The following is a 17,232-nucleotide window of genomic DNA, read 5'->3' as shown; positions in this document are numbered from 1 at the left end:
GTTAAATTAAGATACCAATTAAAGCCGGCGCTGCGGCTCACTAGGCTAATCCTCCGCCTTGCGGCGCCGGCACACCGGGTTCTAGTCCCGGTTGGGGTGCCGGATTCTGTCCCGGTTGCCCCTCTTCCAGGCCAGCTCTCTGCTGTGGCCCGGGAGTGCAGTGGAGGATGGCCCAAGTGCTTGGGCCCTGCACCCCATGAGAGACCAGGAAAAGCACCTGGCTCCTGCCATCGGATCAGCGCGGTGCGCTGGCCGCGGCGCACCGGCCGTGGCGGCCATTGGAGGGTGAACCAATGGCAAAGGAAGACCTTTCTCTCTGTCTCTCTCTCTCACTGTCCACTCTGCATGTCAAAAAATAAAAAAATAAATAAATAAAAAGATTAAAAAAAAAAAAAGATACCAATTAAGACACCCAACATCCCAAATCAGAGTGTCTGGGTTTGATACCTGGCTCGAGGTCCTGACTCCAGTTTCCTGCTAATGTATACACCATTATAATAAAAAACAAAGTCATTACTAATGAACTCTAGAGGAATCTGTAATGGTTTCTATTTTGATTTAAGTGATGGTTATACATGACTAAGTATTTTGTACATCAAGAATAAATTTTACAGGGTCGGCACTGTGGTGCAGTGGATTGACGCCCTGACCTGAAGCACCGGGAACCGGTTCTAGTCCCAGCTGCTCCACTTGTGACCCAGCTTTCTGCTATGGCCTGGGAAAGCAGTGGAAGATGGCCCAAGTCCTTAGGCCCCTGCACCCATGTGGGAGACCCAGAGGAAGCTCCTGGCTTCGGATGGGCACAGCTCCAGCCGTTGTGGCCAATTGGGGAGTGAGCCAGCAGATGGAAGACCTCTCTCTCTGCCTCTCTTCATACTTTATCTAATTTGTCTTCCCATTCACACTTGAATGTTCATGCTTCTGCACTAATCACTATGATCAGAGTCATAAATGATGGGGCTAGTGTTGGGGCAAAACAGAGTAAGCTGCTACTTGTGATGCCAGCATCCATATTGGAACGTTGGTTCCAGTTCCAGATGTACCTCTTCTGACCAAGGTGGCTAATATTGTGCCCAGGAAGGCAAAGGGAGATTCCTGCATACTAGCTTCATTCTGCCCCAGGCCTGGTAGTTCCAGACATCAGTGAACCAGCAACTGCAAGAGCTACCCACCCCTCCCCCACTGTCAGATAAAGAAAGTATTTGTATGGGCTGGCACTTTGGCTTATCCAGTAAAGCCACTACCTGCAGTGCCAGCATCCCATGTGAGGGCTGATTCGAGTCCTGGCTGCTCCACTTCTGATCCAGCTCTTTTATGGCCTGGGAAAACAGTGGAAGATGGCCCAAGTTTTTGGCTCCCTGCACCCACATGGGAAACCGGGAAGAAGCTCTGCCTGTTACAGCCAACTGGGGAGTGAGCCAGCAGATGGAAGACCTCTCTTTCTTTGCCTCTCCTCTCTGTGTATAACTCTTTCCACTCACGAAGTATCAAGGTTTCAGAATCTGGAAACAAAGCACCTGTATACTTAACATCTCTCCAAGTGGGTATCTAGTAAGGAGCTTAAAATTAGCATTTCTATAGCTGATCTGTGATGTCCTTCATACTAGCTTCTCCTATGGTTCTCTCCCAATCACTGTTGTTGTTAATTCTGAACCGGTTCTCCAATCAAAAATGTCGTCACATCTTTAATTCCTTTCTTGGTCCTCAAAATGATCTTCAGGTGAATCAAACAAAATCTCGCTGTTCATAATCTAAAATGACTGCTGGCATAAAATAATTCTACCTGCCCATCATTATCTATTAATAACCAGAGTGATGTTATTAAAATTCACGGAAGACCCTTTCACTGCGCTGCTCAAAGCCTTCCTTATTATGTATTTTTCATTGTGGATTCTACTGCAGAAAATGGCTCATTTCCAGTACTCTTTCAACATTCCTTATAAAGCTCTATTCTAAAGCTGTTACAAGGATACTTTAATTTCCTGTCTGCAGAAGCAGGTTTTAGTCACTCTTAGAGTGATCACTAAAAGTCATTAAATCAATAACTAAGGGCCCCAGTTTGGCATAGTCCAATAAGCCATATGCATGGAACAGCACAAATATGAAACATACATCACTTCTCCAAGTTCCACAGGATATCTCACCTTTAATTCATTGCCCTCAGACATTCATCTATTGTCTAAACTGCAAAAAGGGAGCTGTGTCCCAGTGTAGCAGGGTAAGCTGCTGCCTCCAGTGCTGGCATTCCTTATAGGTACAGGACTGAGTCCTGGCTGTTCAACACTTATCCAAACCAGCTCCCCAGTGCTTGGGTCTCTGTACCCACATGGAAGACCTGGATGGACTTCTACGCTCCTAGCTTAGGACTGGACCAGTCCCTGCAATGACAGCCATTTGGGGAGTGAACCAGGGGATCAAAGATTTCTCTCCCTGCCCCTCTTTGTAACTCAGCATTTCAAGCAAATAAATCAAATGCTTTAAAAACATCAAATGCTAAATAAAAACCCTGCAAACAGTAAAAATAAAAAACCCTTCCAAATCAGAGTATTCTACACACCTAGACTACAATGACTTAAGAAAAAAAAAAAACACACACACACACAATAAATGTGCACAAACTGGAATCCTTAGACACGGTAGATGTGTATGTGAACTGGTACAGCTGCTTGGGAAAATACAGGAGTTCTGCAAAAGGTTACACAAAGGGATAGTACCCAACATGGGCACCAGTTCATGTACTGGCAGCTAAAGGACCATCCAGCTGGCTGCTAAAATGGTTGGGAGAGCAGCAAGGATGTCACAAGTGCTTGGGACCTTGCCATCCATGTGAAACACCTGAATGAAGCTCATAGCTATGGAGCGGCCCAGCCTTGCCTGTTGCAGCATTTTGGGAGTGAACCAGCCATGGAAGAGCAATAGATCTCCCTCTCCCATCTCCTGTGTGTAACTCTACCTTCAAATAAATCTTAAAAAAACTAACACATGGTCTGGCACTGAGGCACAAGCCATTTGGGGAATGAAGCAGTGGATGAGAAGACGTTTCTGTCTCTCTCTCAAATAAATAAAATCTAAAAAACCACCAACAGAATGAGCATAACCCAGAAATTTTTTCTAGTGTGTGTGTGTGTACACATATATACACACACACAAGAGAAAGGCAAAGATATGCCACACAAAGGTTGATACCTATATTATTCAAAATACAGAAACATCCATACATGGCAAACAGTACAACAATAGAAATAAAGCACGAACAAATGGCACAACACAGCTGATCCACAAAATTATTATATGTGGAAAAATCTGATCAAAAAAAAAATTTTTTTCCAAAGGGGGCTATCAAAAAAATTGGACAGGATCAGGCATGGTAGAACAGTGGATTAAAAAGAAACACAGGCCGGCGCCGCGGCTCACTAGGCTAATCCTCCGTTTAGTGGCGCCGGCACACCAGGTTCTAGTCCCGGTTGGGGCGCCGGATTCTGTCCCGGTTGCCCCTCTTCCAGGCCAGCCCTCTGCTGTGGCCAGGGAGTGCAGTGGAGGATGGCCCAGGTGCTTGGGCCCTGCACCCCATGGGAGACCAGGAAAAGCACCTGGCTCCTGCCATCGGATCAGCGCGGTGCACCGGCCGCAGCGCGCCGGCCGCGGCGGCCATTGGAGGGTGAACCAACGGCAAAAGGAAGACCTTTCTCTCTGTCTCTCTCTCTCCCTGTCCACTCTGCCTGTCAAAAAAGAAATAAAAAAAAATTTTTTTAAAGAAACACAAAGGACACCAGTACCTAAACTGCCACCAATCAGCTTCCTGCTAATACATCTGAGAGGCAGTGAATGATCGTCCATTAACTTAGGTACCTGCAGTACCTGCCACAAATGTGGAAGACCCAGAGGAAGATCCTCACTACTGGCTTCAATCTGGTCCTAACTGTAAAACTATCTGGGGATTGATTTCTTTTTTCTGTCTTTGGATATTATCTATTTATTTATTTATTATTTTTTGACAGGCAGAGTGGACAGTGAGAGAGACAGAGAGAAAGGTCTTCCTTTTCACCATTGGTTCACCCTCCAATGGCTGCTGCGGCTGGCGCGCTGCGGCCGGCGCGCTGCGGCCGGCGCACCGCACTGATCCGATGGCAGGAGCCAGGTACTTATCCTGGTCTCCCATTGGGTGCAGGGCCCAAGCACCTGGGCCATCCTCCACTGCACTCCCGGGCCACAGCAGAGAGCTGGCCTGGAAGAGGGGCAACCGGGACAGAATCTGGTGCCCCGGCCAGGACTAGAACCCGGTGTGCCGGTGCCGCAAGGCGGAGGATTAGCCTAGTGAGCCACGGCGCCGGCCTTGATATTTTCAATCACAGTTTTACAATAAATCTTCCCCTGCTCCCCTTCCCCAAAAAAGCTTGTAAAACAGAATATAGAGGGGCCGGCACTTTGGCGCAGCCTCCACCTGCAGCGCCAGAAATCATAAAGGTGTTGGTTTGTTTCCTGACTGCTCCTCTTCTGATCAAGCTCTCTGCTGTGGTCTGGGAAAGCAGTAGAAGATGGCCCAAGAGCTTGGGCGCCTGCACCGACATAGGACTCAGAAGGAGCTTTTGGCTCCTGGCTTTGGAATGGCCAAGCTCCAGTCGTCGCTGTTGTCTGGGGAGTGAACCAGCAGGTAAACACCTTTCCTTCTGTCTCTCCCTCTGTCTATAACTATGCCCCTCAAATAAATAAAATCATTAAAAAATGTAATATGGAAAAATGGAATAAGGCCATTTAGTACAAACTTTTACTTTTCAAAACTGCCACATAGTGTGTAATTCCCTCTACGTGAGTTTCTAGTTGCCTAAACCTGGATTACAAGGAAAATGGAAAATTACTAATGAATAAGTTGGTTAGCTCCAGCATAATACACTGCTCATTTTATGGAAAATATTTATTTGAAAGGCAGAGTGACAGAGGGTGAGAAAAGTTTTCCATTTGCTGGTTCACACCCCAAATGGCTGCAACAGCTAGGTCTGGATCAGGAGCCAGGAACTCCATCCTGGTCTACCACATGGATGGCAAGGTCCCTTACTAACTGGAACATCTGCTGCTGCTTTCTCAGGAGGATTAGCAGTGAGCTGGATTCAAACAAAGCAGCAGAGACTCCAATTACTGCTATTATGGGATGCCAATGTTGCAGATGGCAGCATTATCCTGCCAGTCCTGATACACAGTTATGTGAAATAAGTCATTTCAAAATGTTTGTGGAAAAATTATGAATCTGTACTTTCAAAGTTTCTGGACCAAAATAAACATTATAATTCCTTTATCTAACAAACTTTTAGATGCATTCTCATATAGGTATCCCCATGAAAGGAAAAAAAGGAGAGTATCAAAGTTCACCTGGATGAAGAAAACCCTATCTAGATTAATCAGAAGATGCTTTAGGATTATGTTAAAGTAGGAGGGGCTGGCGCTGTGACATTGCAGGTAATGCTGCCGGCCTACAGTGACAGGATCCCATATGGGAGCAGGTTCAAGTCCTGGCTGCTCCACTTCAAATCCAGCTCTCTGCTATGGCCAAGAAGTCAGTGGAAGATGATCCAAGTGCTAGGGCTCCTGTAGCCACATGGGAGACCCAGAGGAAGCTCCTCGCTCCTCACTGGCACGGATCTGGCCACTGCGGCCATGTGGGGACTGAACCAATGGATGGAAGACCTCTCTACCTGTAAATCCGTGCCATTCAAATACCTTACAGATAAATAAATCTTAAAAAAGAATACCTCCCATCTAAGGTAACTGGTGATAAGCACAATAAAAATAGGAAATTAGCCTAAAAAGAATGCAAGAGAAATAATGACTATAATTATCAAAAAACAAAGCCCAATAAAATATCAGCTTTGTTTTCATGTTTATCTACACAAGTAATGGATGTCACCATCAAAAATGCTCCTGGCATTCATATTCCAAAGATTACAAACAGTGGGCCTTAGAAAAAACTGCCTAAATAATGTACCCTCTCTACATGAAGAAATTATCTATTAGCTTTGTGAAGATAGATAAGAACTCTCATTGTTTTCTGAATCATATGCCCTCCCAAGAAGACAGTCTCCCTTAAATTACCAAAACTTCAAAACCAGTATTTCAGTGAGTTCCTTTCAAACACATATTCAATGGTCCAGAGTTGCTCAGTACCTCAGTCAGAGAAATAAAAGGCAGGTAAGGCAGGCAACAGCTCCTCTGGTCTAAATGATATCTAATTTCTCTAATCCATATTTTCTGTATTTGTTAATCTAAAATTCTAAAACTGTGCATAAGAACGTATGGTTCAAATACTAATATTACATCATTCATCTGAACTAGTTTTCTCCACCATCTACCCAAACAGGTTGTGTTAACCACAAAACAGCTTATTCCCTCAAACTATGACAATTCCTCAATCCCTATAACCTCTTTTCTTATAACCTTTGATGTCAACTTCTAATAAGACAAACTATCAGCTTTTTACTGTTTTCTCCATACAAGAACTTATTCTCACATTATTTTGTAGACGTATGTATTTATTTCAGAGTTACAGAGACACAGGGGAGACAGATCTTCCACCCACTGATTCACTTCCCAAAATGACTCAATCAGCCAAGAAGGCTTGACCAGATCTAAGCCAGGAGTTTCAACAGATGCCCCTTATAGATGCAGAGGTGTAACTACTTCTGCTGTTTTTCCCAAATCACCAGCAGGAAACTAGATCAGAAGTGGGGCAGGCAGGAAGTGAACTGTTGCCCATGAGATGCCAACATTACAGCAGCTTAGTGGCCACACCACAACGCCTGCCACTACTCTGAACTTTAACGCAAAGTTTACTTCAGAAATCCTAGCTACCCTCTCTTCAATCCCACATTTACCATGTTAGCTACTTAACACATCATTTTCCCAACAGTTAAAACTTTTCTAGCTATGGATCTGTTTCTAAGATATCGCTGCCTATGACACAATTGCTTAATATGCCATTCAAAGGCCTTACAGGCAACATTCTTTCCAATTAGCTGCTTCCCCATACCAACCAAGGAACTTCACAACTCCAAGTCTTTAGTATTGCTATACCTTATTCTAAAAACCTCCCACTTAATTGCAAAGATAAGCTCAAATAAAGCCACTTCTGAAACTAGGCAGGCTCTATAAATCTTAATAGAACCTCACAGACTTTGGGGCAACAGAATTTACCTATGAAAGAATTCTGTACAATATAGAACACATAGCAGCCTCTAATAAATTTCAGAACACTTTCTTCATTGTATAATTATATTGTCATATGTATGTCTTCTTTGATCTGTGAATTTGATGCAACAGTGTATTTATGTAATATATTAGAGTAGTAACAATATTGGGCCGATGGATATTTAGAACATCATCCACAGGCCATAAAAAATTATCAACCTAAAATCACCTCCTATAGCAGTTGCCTTTGGCAGGGGCAAGCCAAAGGATTTCCTGGGCCTTGTACAGCCCCAAGGCTAGACATTCCCACTCCTGCCTAAACAATTATCAATTACAACTTAAAACACATTAATTAGATTTTCTCACAGGTGTAATTAAAGAGTATTTAAATGTGGTTAAAGACTCAGCTTTCTAGCATATCTCGCATATATCCAGCATAGCTTATTTTCCATCTTAATGGATGCATGCTGATTAGGTTATTAAATAGGATGGCCTCGACCTTACAAATAAAATATGCTCAAGAGGACTTTAAGATATTAATGCCATTGTAACTTTTTTTTCACTCAGTTCCACTCCTATCCAATCTTATGTTTTCCAAGATCCCCTTAATGTAGTATCTCCCAAGCCAGCCAAATAAAACAAAATCTATCACATTCCTTATCTTCACACACATCTACCATATAATGTAAAAAAATCTAAGTATTTGAGTTCCCAACATGGGTTTATCTCCTCAAATTCACCATGATTTTCCTTCAACTCTTCACTAGCTACTACCTCGTTTCATTAGTTATCATAAATCATTTATTATAGCTGAGGTTAGAATAAAAAGACATTAACTTCTACTCAGAATTCTATAATAAAACCAATATGCCTACTCTTTCCTTTCTTTTTAAAAACAAACCCCAAAAAACCCAAGTAATCACCCAGATTCCTTCTCCCTCTCCCTCATTTAAAAAAAAAATTTTTTTTTGAGAGGCAGAAACCTATCATTAGCTGGTTCATTCCCCAAATGCCTACAATGGCCTAGACAGATTCAGGCTGGGAGCTCAGTACCAGTTTCCCTTTATGGTAGCAAGTATCCAACTTCTTGAGCCATCTGCATCTAAGGGTACACACTAGCAGGAAAATGAAAATCAGGTGGAAACAAGACTCAAACCCAGGCACTTTCACTCCAGGCATCCCAAGTGACATCTAAATCTCTAGGCTCAATGCCTGCCCCAAAAATTTGATATGCTGCTAGATGACATCTACACTGAGAAACCGTGAAGGACAGCTGTTTCAGATTCACTCAACCAAGTGATTCACCCACATGGAAGACCCAGACGAAGTTCCAGGCTACTGGTTTGGGCCTCATCAAGCCCTGGCAACTGCAACCATTTGGAGGTGAACTAGATCTCAAAAATTTAAAAATTCTTTCTTCCAAAAGCAAAGACTAATCTAGCAGGAATTTTTGCAAACATTAATAACATATTGGAATACTGACATTCTAAGATGACAGTCAACTTTACCTGCTACACCTCTCTCTCTGTACACCTTTCAAATAAGTAAGTCTTTTTAAAAAATCAGTAAATGGGGGCTAGTGATGTGGTTTTATAGTCTAAGCCTCTGCCTGTGGCACCTGCCTCCTATATGGGCTCTGGTTCGACTCCCAGATACTCCACTTACATTCCAGCTCCCTGATGATGGCCTGGGAAAGAAACAGAAGATGGCCCAAATGCTTGATACCCAAAGAAGCACCTGGCTTCAGATTGGCCAACTTCTGGCCAATGTGGCCAAATATGATTAATACTGTCAAATGTCAGAGACAACATTTTTAAAATGTCTCTCAACTCCATTCCAAAACAACTGATTTCACCAGCTCTAAATCCATCATTCAAGGCCATCACAATCCAACCCTATTGCAAACACATCTTTCAATTTTCTCATCACTCTCCATAAAAATACACCGATGGCGTAAGTCAATTATTATTACAATTTCTTTGTCTTTTAGAACTATATCATCATTCCAATGTGTATTAGCAATTCATTGTATACTGTTCATAGTATTCTATTTGTTACTAGTAATCTGCTCAAAGGGGGGGGGGAATCATCTTTTAATCATTTTGCTATGATGCCCTATAATATCAAGATAAGTATAATAGAAAAATAAAAACATACTTTCACTAAAAGTATTTTAATTCTAATTCTACCTTGAGTCAAGCCAGTATTCCTTACGTTAAAGTAAAACCAAAACTGACTTGTCAAGAAGAAAACAAAACCAGTCTATACAATATATAAATGGATTACTTGATCAATATCAGTCTAAGCTATTTGAAAATTGGAGGGAGGCATGTTTTGCTTTGAAAACATGTGTATTGCATAAGACCTCAAAAGAATTTTTTACATGATAGTAACAGTGTTAACTATAATATAGTATAATAGTATTATACAATACAAAAAAATTACTTAGATGGTATCAAAATAAAACAACATACCTGTCATAATAATCCCGTTGAAAGTCATAGTCCAAGTCAAAAGAGGAGCTGAAAAATAAATACCGAAGAGGATTAACTTGGAGCTGTTGATGTTAATTCATAACAGCAGAAGGGACAAAAAAAAACAAACCACATCAAAGAGATAAAAACAAGATTAGCATGAATACCCAATCACTTAAATAATTCAGTTAAGTTCTAATCAGCTTAGACCGCTGGACGTGCAGTGGTCAAACTGGAAATTTAGGTGACAATTCACTTAACAAAACACACAAAATAGCAGCTAAAATAAAAATACTGCAAAATACAACAGTAATTTCAACACCATTTTATCAACCCCTCTTCATGTTTTTACTCCCCAGCCTCTGAGAAGCAAAGCAACTGCTCTTGGATGATTTCAACTTATGTAACAAATACCAGATTCTTAATAGCAAAAATCTCAGGGACTTCTAACAATTCTCTAGACAACAGGGGCAAAATATAGGAGGCATATTAACACAAGATTATTAAAGCATTACATCTTCACATATAAAACACATTACATGTAACCCTCCCCACATCCATTAAACAGATAGAGAAGATGCCCAATGATGGACACAATGCATTTATAAATAATAAAGTTCCGGACCTGAGTAGAGGGGACGGAGAAGGGTGTTCTGGTACTGACCCGTACATCTCCGCTGCAGATCGTTTCACACCTGCTTTTCCTCGGTTCACTTTTGGCTCTGCAGCCAGATTAATATCTGAAAAAGCAAAAACAAAAACAATTTAATAACAATACTTTGGATTAAAACAATCTCTGAAACTACACCTTTTAGACAGTCACATGAATCCAAATTCTAAGAATGTGTCTCAAATTTTTTTCTATATAAAATAAATTCTGCGCTCTGTTCCATACCAAAAAAAAAAAGAAAAAAAAAGGCTTTATGTCTTTGCTACCCCTACATTGAACTCTTAGGGCCTTTGCATCCCATATGGGCCCCAGCTCAAGTTCCAACTGTTCCACCTCCAATCCAGCTCCCAGCTAATAGGCATAGGAAAGCAATGGAAGATGGCCCAAGTCCCTAGGCACCCGTACCCACATAAAAGAACCAGAAGTTGTTCTTGGTTCCTGGCTTTGCCTGGCTCAGCCCTGACAACTGGCAGACATCTGGGTAATGAACAAGCAGACGGAATCTATCTCCTCCACTTTCTCTCTTAAAAAAAAATTCTATCCTCACATTCAGAACACTGCCTCTACCCACAGTTACTATCCAGAAGAAAGCATCAGACTAAGAATGGTTGCCTTTTGAGAAATGCCCCATTGAATTTTACATTGCCATAGAAATTTTAAAGAATGAGTGAATAACTTCAGATTTAAAATGTAAATTAATGTGGTTGAATCATCCCAAGAGACAAATTCTTAGAGCCCTTACAAGTAAGATCAGCTATAAAACTTTGTAACATATCCTAGATTTAGGAAATACTATGTAGGCAATGAATTCCTTATGCAAGCAATGTACCTACAAAAGAAATAATTCCTGGTTTCAAAATACAACATAATTTTACAACATATATTCTAGGCTGCTCTGCTACTATGCATGTCACTGAGGGCCTACCGAAGAGTTCAGGTTCTTCTCCCTATTGTTCTAACAAAAAGCCCATTTATCTATCCATAACCAGTTAGTTAAATCTACCTTTTTTCCCTAAAGATTTATTTATTTGAAAGTCAGAGTTACACATAGAGAGAAGGAGAGGCAGAGGGAGAGATCTTTCAGCCACTGGTTCACTCCCCAGTTGGCCATAACGACCACAGCTGAGCCAATCCGAAGCCAGAAGCCACAAGCTTCTTCCAGGTCTCCCATAGGAGTGCAGGGGCAACAGATAATGTGGAAACTTCTAAATACAACTTTAGCTTTTTAAAAAAATTTTTGGAGGTTGATGCTTATGCCATTAAGTATTAAGCTGTCATTGTATTTTATTTTTTTTTTCCATTTAAAATGTTAATTTTTTATTCAAGAGTCAGACAGATCCTCTACAGTGCCTGAATCTTAACTGCTCAACTTCAGATCCAGATCTTGGCTATGGCCTAGGAAAGTAGTAAAGGATGTCCCAAGTCCTTGGGCCCCTGCACCCTCAGGGGAAGCCCGGAAAAAGCTCCTGGCTTCACATCAGCCCAGCTCTGGCGGTTGCAACCAACTGGGGAATGAACGAGGAGAAGGAAGACTTCCCTCCCACTCACTCCCCTCTCTGTTTCTGCCTCTCTAACTCTTCCTTTCAAATGAATAAATCTTATTTTAAAAAATATATTATAACCTTAATATACACTTCAGATAACCAAGGCTTTGTAAGAACATAAAAGGTCAATCATATTTTTAGATTATACATATACTAAAATGATTAAGCGTGTTATGAAAATTATTTACTTCTGTTCATGTGGTTATTATCAATTTTAAATTAACATAGGGCTCACAGGCATGGAAAAGCTCATGAAGATCCTTCTCAGTCTGTCTCTCCCTCTCCTGTGCCACTGAATTCCAAATTAAATTTTTTATAAAATAAAATCTACTGTAAAACACATTATTTCATTTTATTAAATGAGTTGTACATATTATGAACTTTCCTGTGTTTTAGGTATAGGACAATGGTTATAAAAAAAACCACTAGTACATTCTCAAACTGCTGTCGACCTTTTGTATTGTCTTCTCATAACTCTCAATTTACATAAATCCTTGAGACCCTGAAGTACTATTGCTTCAGGTGAGGATAACAAGTTTTCTAAAGCTACTCTTATAATTATTACTATCTGAAATACAAGAAAAAATTTAAGACACAGCTATGCTATATAGCCTGCGTAATACACACGGTATTTTTCTAAGCCAGGAGCCAGGTGCTTCTTCCCGGTCTCCCATGTGGGTGCAGGGGACCAAGCACCTGGGCCATCCTCTACTGCTATCCCAGGCCACAGCAGAGCTGGACCGGAAGAGGAGCAACTGTACTTGAACTGGCACCCATCTGGGATGCCTGCACTGCAGGTGAAGGATTAACCTAGTGTGCCACAGCGCCGGCCCTACATACAGTATTAAAACCCCATTGGAAAACCACTCTGCTCGTCTTCATGAGTAGTGGGTCATAGCCAAGAAATAATTATGTACTATTATTCTTATCTTTAAGATTTATTTATTTGGGGCCAGTGCTGTGGCACAGTAGGTGAAGTTGCCACCTGCAGTGCCAGCATTCCATATGGGTGCTTGTTCAAACCCCAGCTGCTTCACTTCCAATCCAGCTCTCTGCTAAACCTGGTAAAGCAGTAGAAGATGGCCCAGGTCCTTGGGCCCCTGCACCCGTGTGGGAGACCTGGAAGAAGCTCCTGGCTCTGGATTGGCCCAGCTCTGGCTTTTGCGGCTAGTTGGGTAGTGAACCAGCAGATGGAAGACGTATCTCTCTCTGCTTCTACTTCTCTGTGTCTCTGCTTCTACTTCTCTGTGTAACTTTGACTTTCAAAAGGCATAGGGAAAGACAGAGGACAGCAAGAGAGATACAAAGTTTCACTGACAGATGTTCTATCCACTGGTTCATTCCAAAAAGTGTCAGAGCTTGGCCAAACCAAAGCTGGGGCCTGGAGCCAGGATCTTCTTTGAGATTTCCCATGTGCATGCAAGGGCCAAAGCCTTTGGACCATCTTCCATTGCTAGATCTGTCATCAGCAGGGCGATCGGAAGTAGAGCTGCCTGATTTCCATATGGGATGACAGCTTCTCAGGTAGTGGCTTTACAATGCCAGTCCCCCCCATCTACAATACCTTATATTCAAGCTATCAACTGAGAGCTGCTCTACCTCTACAACACCAAATAGTATTACAAAGAATACCCTTCATGTAGCCCATTTTATCTATAAGCCTAATCTAATGAAGGATGATGACTAATCACATTCCAGAATATTTGACTCTTAGCTTTATCAAGATAAAAGATAGACAGACTGAGAATGAATGAACAGAAAAACTCAGGCCTAAATTATATCAATGAAAAAATGTATTCAATCCAAAGCTTACCTAAAACCTGGCCAGCAATCATTCTGCCATCCTCTCCTGCTACTGCAGCTCGGGCATTTCTCTCATTAACGTACTGAACAAAGGCAAAGCCCTTGTGAACAGAGCAGCCCACAATTTTGCCATACTTCGAGAAGATTGCCTCTACATCAGACTTCTTGACCACAAGAGTGTTGAGATTCCCAATGAATACACGGGAGTTCATGGAGCGAGGATCTGTCTTGTTGGTAACATTGCTTGCCATTGTGTTTGATGCTAGGGTCTTCACAAAGCCGAAAAACTAGAAGGAAGAAAAAAGCATCCAGGTGAATACATGCTAAGAATGGTAACTCCTTTAAAAAATTTAGCACTTTGAACCACTAACTGAACCATAGGTCCACCTAGAGTGATTTCACAGAATCATGTGTATTGTAACTACTCAGAGAACAGAATCTCTGAATGTAGTCCTAAATAAATTTAACTTCTTACTGTGCTTTCTTTACTCCAGCAGCACTACAGTATGATTTCCTTCACTGATTACTGGTAATGTAATCATCTTGGTCATTGATTCCAATTGCTGTTTCTGATTAGAAATTCAAGAAAATGGGAACTCCCTAAGTCCTCTACTACCATTTTTTTTTCACCTACTCACTCATAATAAAAATTTCTTGCCATCTTAACTGCCAACTTCTCACATACTTTTATTAAAATGAGTCTCCCAACTCCAAATTCTGCCTAAAATCATTCTTGAGCTAGATTAATGTGCATAACTTAAAACTTCACCTTTCAAGTATTAACCTTCTTAGATAAAAGAAGTAAAAAATAAATAGAAATCATTTTATTCACCCTGGAAATATCCGTTTCCAGGTACTTCAACTGATTTATAATATGCTATAGATAGCTAAGTATCAATACCACCTTTTTATAGAGGATAGGATTTCAGCCTATTTTCAATGTGATGATCTCCAAAATCACTGGTATTCTTAATACTACTAGATGGTGATGATGATAAAACTAGCCACTGAATACTGCATGGAGCATGAAGAACATACAGAGGTGGGGAGGGTTGAGGGAAAACACAACTTTCCTGTAACTGAAAACAAAAGTATCTTTCTCAATGTATGTTATATGGAGGCTAAATCTTATAATAATTGTCATAACATCCCAGATGATTTTTAAATAACAATGTTCTATTTCATTATTTTAGCTTTCATGTAAATCTGCATCTCCTTCACATCCCAAGCCAAACACTGAAAAAGGTTTAGAGTTACATTCACAATAACTTGTTTCCCATTCAACTCTTGGAAAGGTTTTAAAGAATCTCGTATCAAAAGGGTACCACTACCTATTACTTGTTACCCACCAATAAGTTATTTCTCATGAATGATGTAAATGACCAATGTATACAAATGTACTAAAATATCATTTATACATTTCCATTCTAATGCTTAAAATAGTGCCTAGTCATTTAACAAGCAGTAATGATTTGTAAACTTCCTCCCAAACTTTTTAAAGATAAAAATTATCTTTTACAAACAGTAGTTCTTAATCCTTTTAAGATTAAGCAATGAAAAATGAAACAGTAACCACTGAAAAGCACCAATAGCCTTTCAGCTCTGATTGTGAGCGCCAGAAATCTTGCCAATTCTATTAGAGGGCTTAAAACAGAAACTTGCAAAAAAGGTCTCATTTTTTGAACCAAAGAACAAAACTGGATTTAACCAGCATTTTCTCAATTTTCACAAGCTTGCAACTTAAGATTGTAGCGATCTAGATTACAGAATTTATACCAAAAAATGCCTTGACATATTAGCGCTTAACTTCCTCAAGGAACCCAACCTGGAAAGGCTGATAGACAAGCAATCACAAGTACAGATGGCAACAATCATTTTCACCTTTTATTTAAGGATGAGTCTAACTCCCATTTACTTTGATTATACATGGTTTCAAAATTTACTTCTAAAATCAGGAATTGTTTGTTATGAGTGTTGATATCAAGACACCAAGGTACTGAAAACCAACATATCCATAAAGTTCCACTGAAATCACTGCCAGGAACTTATCTTCCTAAAGAATTAGCAAAACAGTCACTATAATTAAATTTTCAGCAAACACCTTTGGACTATCTGCTAAGTACCAAGTACCAAGGTCACTTCAGGGAACAGTAATATACTTGCTTGTAAGAGCTTACATTCCAGTGGTACTGCTGTTTGAAAAGGGAACAAATTTCCCAATGTCACAGAAACCACATGACCCCCAATCACAGTTCACTCTAAGATACCTTACCAGTGAAATCTACGTAAGCTAAGAAAAACAGACAATGTCCCAAATGCAAAAACAAAACCATCAGAAAAGAACTGAAATTCCTGAAAGCCAGAACATAGTTTTTTCAAACTGTCAATCCCCAGAGCAAAACCCATGGACAAGCTATTACCAACAAAACACAAGCATGCAAGGGTAAGTCAACAGCAAAGACGCATAGTAGCTACTGTTGGAGAAGTAAAAGGTAACAACTTAGATCAAGTAAAATCTAGAAATAAAACAATCACCAATAATGACTTATTAACTAGAAAGTAAAGGGAATGAACCAATTTCATGAAAATTAGTTAAAACTAGAAGTTCTTTGTCTACCCCAAAAGTGGTTGAACACAAGAAACTTTAGGTCTGAAGGTATTAGTATTAGTTCAGCCTATTTTTTGTTAAAATTCTCAAAACTAATCCAGAAACCTGCTATACTCCACTGCCTTTCTCAATCTCTTCCTCTCCCTTTAAATACTATCACCAAAAAAATATGATAATCTGATCCAGTAAAGCCTGATGTGTTCTTCTATCCATTCACTTATTTGACCTATGGATTCTCAATTCTGGGATTTCCCAGAATTTCATGCTCCTAGTTCAACTGGAAATCTATCTTCCCATAAGTTCTGAAAATTCGCAGCTAGGACAAAAGGCTCCAACAGAATCATGCAGAGGCCTACTCTGTGGTGTAATGGGTAAAGCCACTGCCTGCATCACTGGCATCCTATATGACCACCAGTTCCCAGCTGTTCCACTGCTGATCCAGGTCCCTGCTAATTAATGTTCCTGAGAAAGCAGTGAAGATGGCCCAAGTGTTTGGACCCCTCACCCAACGTGAGAGACCCTTGACAAGAAGCTCCTGGCAATCCAATGTGCATAGCTCTAGCTGTTGCAGTTGTTTGGGGGAATGAACCAGCAGATAGATGACCACTGCCTTTCCCTCCCCCTGTAACTGCCTCACACCCAAATATTAAAAATAAAAAATAAAAAAAAAAACACTTTGATAGTATTTCCTGTATTCCAAATTTCCTATAATGAACATTGGATTTTCTTGAGAATAAAAATTCATGCAAGTCAAGCACCTAACACTTAGGAAATGCATTTATCAGAAACATTTAAAAAGATCTTCTAATTTAAGTCTTTTTATTACCCAGTTCTCTCCTGTGGTTTGGGTACTGGTCAACACATTCCCAGGACTGTGCTATTATTGGCAGGTAGTAGAAACTTTAGATGTGGCCTGATGGCAAATCCTGACATGTTGTTGGAAGGTAATTCAAAGAG

General features: G+C 40.6%; 1 protein-coding gene across 51 annotated transcripts in view; it reads right to left on the bottom strand.

The window, feature by feature from the left end:
• The window catches only part of HNRNPC (heterogeneous nuclear ribonucleoprotein C), a 56,351-nt gene that overhangs the window by 13,827 nt on the left and 25,292 nt on the right, over nucleotides 1–17,232 (bottom strand). For 30 of the 51 annotated variants that reach the window (XM_089309093.1, XM_089309105.1, XM_070053236.2 and 27 more), the window contains 3 exons: nucleotides 13,678–13,954; nucleotides 10,315–10,390; nucleotides 9,651–9,698 (listed from right to left, as the gene is read on the bottom strand). In XM_089309093.1, coding sequence (XP_089165219.1) covers nucleotides 9,651–9,698; nucleotides 10,315–10,390; nucleotides 13,678–13,918 — 365 coding nt within the window. In that variant the 5' untranslated portion in view covers nucleotides 13,919–13,954. 51 annotated transcript variants of the gene reach the window in all.

Source organism: Oryctolagus cuniculus, chromosome 12 (assembly GCF_051225735.1).
Source record: "Oryctolagus cuniculus isolate XC-2025 breed Fujian yellow rabbit chromosome 12, ASM5122573v1, whole genome shotgun sequence".
Lineage (NCBI taxonomy): Eukaryota > Metazoa > Chordata > Mammalia > Lagomorpha > Leporidae > Oryctolagus > Oryctolagus cuniculus.
The sequence above is the reverse complement of the archived record's forward strand: the minus strand, read 5'-3'. Positions and strand labels throughout refer to the sequence as shown.